Source organism: Onychostoma macrolepis, chromosome 05, assembly GCF_012432095.1.
Source record: "Onychostoma macrolepis isolate SWU-2019 chromosome 05, ASM1243209v1, whole genome shotgun sequence".
Lineage (NCBI taxonomy): Eukaryota > Metazoa > Chordata > Actinopteri > Cypriniformes > Cyprinidae > Onychostoma > Onychostoma macrolepis.
In genome coordinates this window covers 41,881,681-41,895,071 of record NC_081159.1, presented here as the reverse complement: position 1 = coordinate 41,895,071, position 13,391 = coordinate 41,881,681, and the positions used below count along the sequence as shown (strand labels likewise).

The 13,391-nt window shown below is 34.9% G+C and overlaps 1 protein-coding gene across 3 annotated transcripts in view; it reads right to left on the bottom strand.

Moving 5' to 3' along the window:
* The window catches only part of LOC131540638 (ras-specific guanine nucleotide-releasing factor RalGPS1), a 143,026-nt gene that overhangs the window by 89,505 nt on the left and 40,130 nt on the right, over window positions 1–13,391 (bottom strand). For all 3 annotated transcript variants that reach the window (XM_058775703.1, XM_058775705.1, XM_058775704.1), the window contains exons 6-7: window positions 11,602–11,691; window positions 8,528–8,620 (exon numbers count right to left, since the gene is read on the bottom strand). In XM_058775703.1, coding sequence (XP_058631686.1) covers window positions 8,528–8,620; window positions 11,602–11,691 — 183 coding nt within the window. The remainder of the gene's footprint in view (window positions 1–8,527; window positions 8,621–11,601; window positions 11,692–13,391) is intronic.

Here is a 13,391-nt window from a genome sequence, read left to right as displayed (position 1 = left end):
TTTCCTTAGATCGTGGCATGATGTGTTGCTCTTTAAACATGCTTCACTTTGTCAGACAGGTTCTATTTAAGTGATTTCTTGATTCAACAGGTCTGGCAGTAATCAGGCCTGGGTTTGGCTAGTGAAATTTAACTCGGCTTTCTAAAATAATGTGGTTAATCACAGTTCTTTCATGATTTAACAGGAGGTGGCAAGCACTTTTTCACACAGGGCCATGTGGGTTTGGATTTTGTTTTCCCTTCATAATAAAAAACTTCATTTAAAAACTGCATGTTGTGTTTACTTGTGTTATCTTTGATTAATATTTAAATTAGTTTGATGATCTGAAACATTAAAGTGTGACAAACATGCAAAAAAGGTAAAAATCAGGAAGGGGGCCAACACTTTTTCAAACCACTGTATATAGTTAACACAGTTGCAATTATATTGTAAAATAAAAAATTAATGTGTGATGATAAATATAATATATATATATATATATATATATATATATATATATATATATATATATATATATATATATATATATATATATATATATATATATATATATATATATATATATATATATATATATATATATATAACAATTAAATTTTATTTTTGGCAGAATAGGTGCAATACTATAAACCTCTGTTCATAAAAATGTTGGAAATAATACAAAAGTGTAAATAAAGTAAACGTAGCGCATAAAGCATTCCCAAATGTGCGTTAAATTCACAGCACATTCAGAGATGATCTAATCTCTACACGATAAACCTTAAAAAAAAAAAAAAATGTCTTCATCTTTCTTCTGCAAATTTTCTTTTTCATGTGTTTTCAGGCTGAAATATGACTGGAACATTTTTTGACAGGCTTCGTGAGATTTAGCCACATTCTTTGACAGTGTCCAAATATCAGGATATTAAAAGCAATTGAGAATGACTTATAAAAATTTGCATGCGTTTTTATTTAACGGACTAGAACAAATACTTTATGTCATTACATGCCTCACAGAAGCCCGTTCCCACCGTAATTATTAACGCAGGGAAGAACTGACACGAGGAATCCTGGCAAAAAGGCCTTTATTCCACCATCACACATGAAAGCGGACATGCCAGAGAGACAATCAATGGAAACACTGTCAGATGGATTAACAACCAGTGTAACGTCTAAATACAACAAACCAGACTTTTGAAATCGAGCTTTGATCGTCTGTCAATTAAAAAGCCAAAGCGCTTTCAGGTCCAAGAAAACGTCGCTCCAAATATAAGATCAGATACAAGAGTAGCTTTCTGCTCGGAAACCAGGCTTGTGCAAAATTCAGAGCTGGAGAATTTGTTCCAGTACAATTCCCGTACAGTGTGAATTTGAATTGATCTGGTTACAACTTGCAGTACTGGATTCGAAATTGAAATTAGTAAGATGGGAAGTGGAATTTAAATTATATGAATTTTTAAATCTGACCATGATGTTGAGACTATGGCCATGTACAGTACACACTCGTAAGTTCCAACCGCATTTAAACGCGGTAGTGAATCCCCTATTTTATTGTTTCAAGCGTGAATTTGACAGAACTAACTCTCAAAACTTTAATATAACTCTCAAGCATTTAGCACCCGCTATTTTTAACCAATGTATTATTACAGTAACCAAAGTCTCGTTATGTTTGGAGATTTTAACTAAACCACCGTCAACAGAGCCATCGTATTTTGTTTATGTTTGGAAAGCTACTGCACAGAGCGCACTATTGAAGGGTTGTCATGTCCACTTATTATAAGTAATGTGTATTAAGTGTCTTTGGAGTTGTTGTATGGGCTCAGCTCAAAAAGCAAACCAAATTATGGATTTAATAAAGTAGGCAGGTTGTGATATTCTGGTAATGTGGCTTATTTAAAAAAATAACGTGTTTGGATTTGAGTTTATTATGGGTTTGTTCTTTATATGTTGTTTTTTCTAGCAAGATTTGGCAACACTAATGAGTCCAAATGCACCCTATGATTTCTTACACTGCACTTACAGAAACGACATTAACAACTATTTGTTCAGTTCGGCTCTGTACACGCTGCATATAATTTCTGTAAATGCAGTTGTCGCTACCTGAATTTTTCGGCACTCAATTTGGTTGTAGAATGTGGCTGTCAGTCCCGTAAATGACTGAACTGTGCATAGAGAACAGGATTAAGCACTAAAGGGTGAACTGACAGCCGGATTTGACTGCAGTGTTTTCGTGGCCTTTTTGTGGTCGTATATGAGTGGACGGCCAGTTTGGAGAAGTCTGACCACCTGACATCTGCCTGACAGGAAGTCCAGAGTCCGGCTGCTCAGGGAGCAGTTCAGGACAACAGCCTGGAGTTGTGTGTCAAACTATGGAGCTGAATGCTGAGCCGTTGTCCACAAACAAACCGCATTCTCACACATGTGTCCAGATGAGAGAGAGCAGTGCAGAATGAAGACTGACGTCATCACGATGACACTGCTCTTAAATCATCTGTTTGTTTCTCTTTGCATATGTTTCCATTCAGAACTGAATTGAGAAAGCTTTTTAAATTACAGTTCAGTTCCTGAATTTGAATTAAGGCAAACTGGATGCAGAATTGCAATTTGAATATGAATCTAACACGATAGAATTAAAAGAAATTCACTGGAATTTAAACCAAAAATACAATCTTTGAATATAGGCTGAATATAGAATATACAAACAAACAAACAAGCAAATAAATAAGTAAATAGAAAGCAAAAAAGAAAGAAAGAAATAAAAAGAAAAAGAACGATGGAATTAAAAAAAAAAAAAAAAAAGTAGTAATTGAGACTTTTTAAATCTCACAATTTGGATTTTATTTCCCCCCCCCTCACAATTTTCGGAATTCTGTCACAGAATACAAAAAAAAAAAAAAAAAAAAAAAGCAATTGCAACTTTCTCTCAATTCTGACTTTTTTTCTTGCAATTGTGAACTTATATCTTACAAATCTGCTTCTTATCTCGCAAGTCTAAGTTTATATCAGTTATAAAAATATAATATAATATCACGAAAAAAGACAGAATTGTGAGATAAAAACTTGCAAATTTTTTTTTATTTATTTGTTTGTTTATTTTCCTGTCAGAAACAGGCTTCCATAAGAGGAAAACTTCAAATAATCAATTTTTACTGAAGAAAAAAAATAAAAAAGTGTTTTGTCACACTTTTAGAGAATTTAGTGTTTTCTTGCACTGCAGTACATGGCAGCACTAAATACAGGGGAACACTATAAGCATATCTCTGGTTGCAACCAAGTCCCTTTTGAGGAAAGTCACTTGGTGGCCAATTAATTTAGAAAGCGAGACTTATTCTGGCATATTGCGTGTTGCACTTTCTCCCATTCATAGTAATATGAGTGCACCGTCTTGGCATTTGTGAAGACTCTGATGCAACACTACACACAAGTATTGCACTGCATGTTGCTCTACCAACAAAAACGACTTTGCAGATCATCAATCTGTCCTCCAGGAAATCACTAGAGCTTATGGGATGAAGCATACATTGATCAAAACCCAAGACGAATCAACTACAACCACGGGACCGTCTGTATCTGCAAGTGAGATTTTCTTGCATGCAAAAATAAATAAATAAAACTAATATCCACAGAACTCTGACCTTCCTCATCAACCAAGCCTGTAATGCAGCTAACAGAGTTTCTTCTGGTAAAAGTCAGTGCTCATTTATATCACGGTTTTGGAAAATGGTCTTGCTAGCGGTAGTTCTGGGCTTTAGGGTGTTGAAAGCGGATATACCATGTTTCAGGTGGTTTCAGCATGCCTAACATCGAATATCAGCCAGTATTTGCTCAATCTGCGATTCAAATCAATTTTCTCAGTGCCAGCTGCTGAAAAGCTCTCGAACGACAGGCTAATCCTGCCCGAGAACACTGGATAATCTTTCTTCTGCATTTCACATTACTTTTTTAAACAACAGTAGGGATTGAAATGACCCTTTTGCAACAAAGCCGTTGAAAAAGCTCCTGGTCTGTGTTATAAAGTGCCATAATGGAGTGACAGAGCAGGAAAATGTGTGCAGGACCTGGCAAAAGCATCCAGAGGTCTCTGGCTGAGAGAGCAGGTGTAAGGAAAGACGCATCGGTTGCTGGTAACTAGGGGATAAAACAAGCGCTACTGGTCCCGCAAGACTAATTAGACCCGGGCTGCTTTCAATACAGTACAGTCAAATCACATCCAGCTCATACCTGCAGATGGGCCGTAAAGTGTGTTAGCTAACCATGTAATACTTTCCTGTTTTCTCCAATAATGCTTGCCAAAATTCACCATTCACCATTGTGGATGGTTGAGGTATCATTCATGTAGCACACATGGTGTGTGACGAGTTACAAGCCAGTTTAAAACAAGCCGGTAGTGTTCAAATCACTAATCATAATACAGAGTCCAAACCAGACACGATACTGAGCTAAAAAGCTAAAGCAGGGATATCAACCAAGGCTATTATTGTTAACTAGAACTATTAAAAAACATTTTTGTTCACATATATATATATATATATATATATATATATATATATATATACATATATATATATATATATATATATATATATATTTTTTTTTTTAACTGCATGAATAGCAATATTTTTTTTATAATTCAAGTTTTTATTGTTTTCATCCTGTTCATGACAATAGCAATATTAAAATAAATGTTATCTGGGATAAATAAAGTATAAATAAATCTGTAGAGCCATTTACTGATAAAAGGATGCTCTTAAATTGCGAGAGAAAAAATATTATAAAAATTTTATAAAATAAATATTTGTATAAAAATAGAACATTAAAAAGCTGTTACCCATACATTTTCTTTCAACTGGTTGGTAAGATTTATAAATGTTTTTTTTGTTTGTTTTTTTGAAGGTTTCACCCAGGCTGCATTTATTTGATCAAAAACACAGTAAAACAGTAATATTGTAAAGTATTATTACGATTCAAAATAACTGCTTTCTATTTTCACATATTGTCAAATGTGATTTATTTCTGATCAAAGCTGAATTTTCAGCATCATTACTCCAGTCTTCAGCGCCACATGATCCTTCAGAAATCATTCTAATATACTGATTTGCTGCTCAAAAAACATTTCTTCATATTTTTGTGGAAACGGCGATAAGTTTTATTTTTCAGGATTCTATGACGAATAGAAAGTTCAAACAAACAGCATGTTTTTGAAATAGAAGCTATTTGTAATGTTCTAAGTACCTTAAAGTCATATTTGATCAATTTAATGCATCATTGCTGAATAAAAGTATTAATTTCTTTAGGGGAAAAAAAAAGAAAAAAGAAAAAAACTGATCCCAAACATTTGAAGAGTAGTGCACTTAATTAACTGCATGTGATAAATCCTGATGTAAAGTGAGATTCTGTCCTTAATTGCTGAAACATACATGTTGATTGTTTGTTCTAGTCTTCTGATTTACTTTAGGGCCACTGTACATGAGGTATTAACCGAACTGAGGAATGAAGGTGAGTAAATTTCCATTTTTGAGTGGAATTTCCCTGCAAATGTGGACAGATTAATTACTTTTCCTTGGAAACCTGTTGCATCACACCTATAGTGAGGAAGTCATTTTTTGTTGTTGTTCCCTTGACATCATATTTTATGTGCAATCCCTTGCATATTATACATAAATCTGGGCTTCACATTATATCAGATACTTTCATATTTCTTAAGCCGTACATAAATGAATCCCTCCCATCCACGTCACCTCGACCAACGCCAAACCTCCGGCGCCACGGACCTTCTCGACGGCTGCAGAACGGCTTTTAAAGGACAAAGTGTCCCTGGTGTTCCTCTAAGGGTGGACGGACAGGGCCATAAACCTGCCTGCAGAGTTGATCTTGGCATCACAGAGGTAAGTATCACTGAACTAAACCTGCAGCTAAAAATCATTAACGAAACAGCACAAAACACTGCGTTTTGAAGAGTCATTGAGTTTAAGATGCATTATGGATCAGATCAATGGATCCAAATTGGTCCAAAAGGGAGTTGTTTCAAATACACAGGCAGTGTAACGTTACCTATCTTTTGGTTAAATTTTAAGGCAATAACATATGGAAGCCTAACTGCGACTTTTTAATATGAGAAAAGAGTCAGAATTGCAAGATATAAACTCAGAACTCTGCACTAACTGCACTTCCTTAAATTCAAATGTGAGTTTTGAATTCTGCTTCCTGTTTGTTAGCTCAAATTCAAAACCAGAAACGGAACTGGAATTTAAAACGCATTCTAAATTCAGTTCTGAATGGTGCACAATCCTGTGGGACAATTAAAAAGCTTTTAATTTGAGTTCAGTTGGGACGCTGCTTTTGAAGGCAGTATGGCAGTATGGCAGCAGTCAGCGAGGCTAATCAACAGGTTTTGAAACGCAGCCATTGAGCGGTTACCAAAATCAAGTGGAAAATACATTTCTAGTTCTTCAAAGGTCATACTGTTCATTGAATGAAAGTGCAGGAAATTATTCATCTGCTCTTTTAATGAACAACACATCCTAGGAGCATCATTTCTTTCCATATTTCAAACATCTGTTAATTGTTAGGGGAAGTGGTCATCTGGCCTCAGACATGAAGTGTAAGAGGATCCAACGGCAAACGCCAAAGAACACGCACCCAGACATTCAGTCCTCAACCTAGAAAGCTCCTGTATGCTTCCAAACTGAAACAAAAGCACTTGATGTCGCTGGCGTGACCCAGCATTCAGTCATTTCTTGACTTCTACTAGAAGCAGTGGCAAAAAACAAAAACAATCATTTTCAATGTTTTCCGGTTCTGTGCTGGAGTGAAAAGTTCAATGGTGAAGCCCTGCTGTTGTCATGATCATCCTGATCCATAGTGGCAGAAAGAACAGCATGATCAGACATACGTCACTAAACTGGTCTTCATCAAGCGGTCAAATTTCCAAAACAGAGGCTCACTAAGCACAAAATGTGAGAAATAAACTGGTTTTGGCAAGTTTTTACTGGCCAGCTGGCCCGACATTTTGGAAACTGCAACATAATTCATCACTTCATATTCAATACATGGGTCAAAAAAAACTAATTTACTGCCTTTTTAAATCTTTGCCACTCTCTTAAAAATAAGTTGTTAATCATTTAAAATATAATTACATCTAATATGACCACTTTTCTTTTATACATTTTAATAAGTACAGGTCATAAGTATGCCGTTTCATTTTTACGTAAATATATCTCTTACGCCGAATGAAGATGAACATTAACTCTTAATTTAATTTTGAAATTTTATTTTGATTAAAAGTTAATTTTAAATATTAATGTAGACACATTATTTGCATTTAATGTGCTTTCTATGTGTATAAAATCACTTTTGTAAATTTGATTTGATTGCAAAACAAAAACACATTTAAGGAAATGTTGCAAAATACTGTGAAATTGTCTCAGTTCATCCGTCTTTTGTGTGATACGTTACCGAGCTTTTGTACCGAACTGATGTAGTTTACACTATCGTTCAAAGGTACAGTAATTTTTAAAAAATAAATTACTTTTATTCAGCAAGGATGCATTAAATTGATCAAAAGTGACAGTATAAACATTTAAAAATGTCAAAAGATTTCAATTTCAAATAAGTGCTTTTTTTTAAAACTGTTTCAACAAAAACAAAGCAGCACAACTGTTTTAAACACTGTTTATCATAAATGTCTCTTAACCAGCAAATCAGCATATTAGAATGATGAAGGATCATGTGACACTGAAGTCTGGAGTAATGATGCTGATGGAATAAATTACATGTTTGAATATATTGAAGTAGAAAGTAGTTATTTTTAATTGTAATTATATTTCACAATATTACTGATTTTACTGGATTTTTTTACCAAAGAAATGCAGCCTTGGTGAGAATAAGAGACTTTCAAAAACATCAAAAAGTCTGAAGTATAGTGCATTTCAAACAGTGGCTACCTTCAAAGGACCATTTTTTTGCTTTCGGTTTTCATCCCAGTTTCTACATAACTTTGATTTCATCCAAAATTTTCTTTGGGATCATCTAGTTATGACTAATGTTTTCTGCAATCTACACTTATTGAAAGCCATACAGTATACAGTAGGATGAGAAAAGTGTTATGTTTGGATTCCACTTTTCTTTCCACAAAGTTAGATCTCAAAGAGCAACTTTCCATTTTAAACGACAGACGCTTGTGTTAAAAACCATCAGTTTCAAAGCGAGCAGGGAAAAATAATTACAGGACTAAGTGGGCAAAGTGTGGAAAACATAATCATCGTGATGTATGAGAAACACATTTGTATAATTCAGACATTAGAATTAAACAGCCAAAGGTTTGAGGTCTGTGATGAGTCTGGCTTTATTTAGCTATACTGTGGGGAGAAAACCATTCCCAGAAGTGTGCCGAAAGTGAACCGTGAACTTTTTTTTAAGGACAGTCTCTGATTCATTAAATAAAGTAAATAAGAAAACAGTGTCCTTTACGTTGAAGGTTTGGATTTTATCATTCAGACAGCTTGGCAAATGTGTGTGTACAGTAAATGTGTTACTGTGTGTTTCTTACCGCCCAGGTCTTGCTCAGTCTAAAGATAGGAGCACTTTGCAATGCTGACACCACCGACACCATAGAATGAAGGTTATTCAGCTCTAGAAGTTTCTGCAGACATAGAAAGCAATGATGAATTGATATACAGTTCAGAAAACTCAATGCACAAACCACAAAAGTGTGTTTAAAGCACAGGAGGGAGTCAACACTGCAAAAAAAAAAAAAAAAAAAGATTTCTTCCTCAGTATTTCATCTGGTTTTCCAGAACAAATATCTAAACATTCCTAAATCATCATAAATCACTTAAAGTGCATTATTTGTGGATAATTTTGGCAAAAACCGTGAGATGCATGACCTCAGATCAATGAGACCTATGAAATATAAATATTTCGGGAAAGTTGTTACACCCTGTGTAAGCAAAGGAACCAGAAGGGTTAAGATATAAAAAAAAAATAACCAAGTTTATGCTTAATATAAGAGAGAACAAAAACTGCCAGTAAGGTCAGAAAAATGAACTTAATTAAAAGGGAAACAAGTTTACTTTTCTAACCCCTTTGGCAGATATTTTTTTCTGGTTTTATGCAAAAAGTCACTTAATGTTTAATGTTAATGTTTAGATACTTGTAATTGAAAACAAGACAAAAATACAGAAGAAAACAATTGTTTGCAATGAAAAAGAACATTTATATGGCAATCACTTCCATTTTACTGGTTGCATTTGATCATGTTTTGCTATTAAACGTATGCAATGAAAATTTCTTCATAAAGGTTCTGGTTTGCAATTTGTGAAAACGCACTTCTAACGAAGCAGACATGTACTACTGTCTGTTTGTTAGGTTAGATGATGTCACAGCTACCGCCCACACTTAAAACTCCCTTTACTGCTCTCCGATTGGACAGCGTCCACTAAAAGACAGTGACCTTCAGTAAGATACGGACCTGCTTTCATCATTACTCCCACAATGAAGACCCAACAAACTCTAGAATGATGGAAAACTGCTTTGTGCTCGCTTCAGCAAATTTGGCACGCCCGGATCGACTCCATGACACATGATGACTGCAATCTGAGGGTTTATTTTTTTTTTTTTCAGCTTTTGTTCTGTCAGAAAGTGTTCCTCTGAGATTTAGTCATGAGATTTCTGAAGGATGATATTCCAGCCGCTTCACTGACGTGGCTTGTTTTGATGAGTTTACTGAGATGAAGACAGTACAGCGAAGGGCTCTTCAACTGCTGTCTTCATCCAGATGAAGGGTGGGCAAACATTTGTCAGAGTAATTATCAAGTTGAAGATGAAAAACAAAACAAGACTCTTCATACTGTGTTAAACGGCATTAAAAGTGAAGCGTGCAATTTCTGTGCCACTTGCATGTTTCCAAAAATAATAACAATATTTTAGTACTGGCATATTAAACTGTGATAAAAATAAATAACTTTGAGAAAATTGCAAATCGCCTTTGAAGGAATAGTTCACCCAGAAATGACAGTTTGTTGATTTTTTTTTTTTTTATCATCTACAAGTAATCCACACTACTCCAGGCCATCAATTAATGTCTTGTCAAGAGAAAAGCTGCATGTTTGAAAGAAACAAATCCATTACCATCAAACCATCACTTCTGGCCAAAATACAGGTCCATAATCCATAACAACACTTCCTCCAGTGAAAAAGTTAATCTCCTGTTGTCTCTCACATCAAAATCAACACCCATATTTGTTTAGAGTTGTTTTGGCTTGTAAACGGTGCTTGATCTGTGCAGATTTCTCTCCTGATTCAGACCAGATGACTTTTTCACTGGAGAAAGCAGTATTATAGATAGAGGATTTGTTTCTTACACAAACAAACAGGTTTTGGCTTCACAAGACATTAACTGATGGACTGGAGTGGTGTGGATTACTTGTGGATTATTGTGATGTTTTTATCAGCTGTTTGGACTCTCATTCTGATGGCACCCATTCACTGCAGAGCATCCATTGCTGAGCAAGTGATGTGATGCTACATTTCTCCAAATCTGTTCCCATGAAGAAACACAGTCATCACCATCTTGGATGGCCTGAAGTTGAATAAAATCAGCAAATTTTCATTTTTGGGTGAACTATTCATTTAAGCTGCGGTAGAAAAAAGTACTGTAGCATTGAGAAAATTGCAAACACCATCTTTAATATGAATATATACTAAGATTTAGTGCAACCGTTTCAGTTTACAAATCAGGAAAACGAGAAAGAACATTTCAATAGTTGCAGGTAATTTCTGTGGAACTATTTCTAGAAAAGATTTATAAGTGTTAGGATCTAAATCAGTCAGAGAGGCGTATAAAAGTGACTGTTGCTCATTCATTAGCCCCGATGTAGCGTTTCTATAACATGATTAAAGGTTTCCAAACCATATAGATGTGATAAATAAAAATTAACAGCACTAAATCAAAAAAAAAAGTTCATTATAAACATTCTATATATTGTAAATTTCAGCTCTGGCTTGACTTCATTAAGCTCTTCGTGTAAAGTAATGGAAATTTGATGGAAAACCGATGCAGGCTTATATAATAAAACTAAATAATGCTTTGTTAATCGTTTAGTGTGCCAATTGACCTCATTTCAAAGCAGATCCCTCTCTAGTGCACACTAATGAGATGAACCGTCAAAGTTGGACAGACTAACACACATCCAGCTTTATTCTAGCACGATATATAGCTGGAGCGATTCAACATCATTAGTGTAACATTTCCACAGTATATCTAAACCAGACTCACTGTAGAAGCTCTGATTGCTCTTCAGATCTCTTCCAAATCATGGTGATCTGCCTACATAGACAGCATTTTAAGGCATCATAGACAGAAATGCTGTTTTCAAAGACACCTAGTTATGGACCAATTCTAAGGTTGCACTGCATGATGGGAAATGTAGTTGCTGCACAAATGACTGAAGAGATTCAAAGAATATTCTTGTGAATAAACCGGTCTCATTGACATCGTTTATTACATCAAGCACGTAACACTACCATACTGTATGTACAGAATGATGGTGGATTAGCGATCTTTTATGTCTCTTATCGATGCAATAAGATTATGATTGTGTAAACAGCTGTTCGTTAATGTACCTTTGCAATCTTGATGAAGTGGCTCAGGATCTCGGCACGGATCTTCAGGGTTTGAGCGGTCAGGATTTCCCGTACCAACCAGAAGCTCACCTGAAGAGATGAGAAAAGTTTCAAAACTTGTGCAAAAGACGACTCGTTTTTAATAAATACAGCTGAAAACAATGAACATGCCATATGATAAAATGTTTGTGGTGCTGGATTGTACAGAATTTTCCACTATGATGCCAATATGCATTAAAATACTGGACTTCAGAGAGGTTTTCAGCATGACTTTCAAGGTGTTTTGGACAGCATATGTGTGTTATGATGGAAATTCCAAATAATTGGCAAATAAATAAATAAATAGAAATTTGAAGTAAATAAATAAATAATTTGAGGGAAATAAATATGTAATGTTTATTTTTTTATATTTATAAACAAACGATAAATAAATGAATGATCAAAACCAGAATATAAGAAAGCAGACTGAAAAAGAACGAAAGAGAAAAGCAGAGGTCAGCTGAGGTCACGTCACAGGACAGCAATAAGTCAAGTTTTCATCTGCGGTTGACTTTTTTCACTAAAGGGAAACTCAACTGGAGTCAAATCATATCTTGTGGAAAAACCATTTCTGATAGACAAAAACAAAAATGCTGGAAATGAGATGGAGGAAAAGTGTTGTTATGTAATGACTGAAAAATGAGACACTCCGCTCTGATTATAATTGTACGGCAAACACAGAACACAGACTTCACTTGGCAGAGACTCCAACGTAAGCGGATGCCAAATAAAAAAAAGGAAGAAAATAACAAAATTAGAAAGCAGATGAAGCCTGAGTGATTCGGACCGTAGTAAACAGTTTAAGATTTCAGCCTCAGGGAACTATTGAAACATACGGGAGTCAGGTAACAAATCTCAACAATTTCCTCAAAAGCAGCCTCGATTATATTTCACGCAAGGGGAATCAAACTCAAGAAACTATTTAATGTCTGACAAATAGTTTGAAAGAAATTGGCACTGTTGTACAAAGCAGGAACGCGAGTCATTGCAGGTACACTATAAAAAAATATTGCAAGTTGTAAATGAAAAAGATTATTTGAATATGGTTTTACAAGAAAATACTTTCGACTTAAAATGTCCTCGTTTAATTCAGCGGGTTACTTGCAGTTTCTTTGTATTTATTTGTGAAATTTACTAGCAATTTCTGAGTGAAAATTGTTGTAAATCCTGTTTTTGTAACATTTTTGAAAATCCTACATTAAAATGTGTACTAACTGCAACAGGATTGGAATCTTCTTAGACAATTTAAAAAATAAATAAAAACTGCAGAGACATCTAAGACTAAGTCCACTTTCAAGTCTTTGAACTCAAAAACAAGTCTTCCTCTGGTCTTTTGTTGCTTTAGCGGAAAAAATATAGGCTAAAACCAGTCGATTTGTTCACAACCAGCAAACGGGTGCAAAACTCCCTGAGGAACAGTAAATATATCTGTAAACTAAGAATATATGGACTGAACCGTCCAAGTAAATGATGTCTTTTCCATCGACCCTCAGGAAGTCAAAGCTTCCACAACATGATGGAGAAAAAGGGCACATAGTTTAACCGTAAATTTGGCCCCTGACTTTCCTCCTTAAAAGTAGGGGTGTGCCATATCATATAGTCCACGATAATACCGGTATCATTTTTTTACATGATAAAAAAAAAGGAAAAAAAAAAAAAAAGTGTCATATCGTGATATCAATGATATAGCGATGCAATGACGTATTTACTAGGGATGCACCGAAATAAGCAAAAAGACCTAATAAATTGTA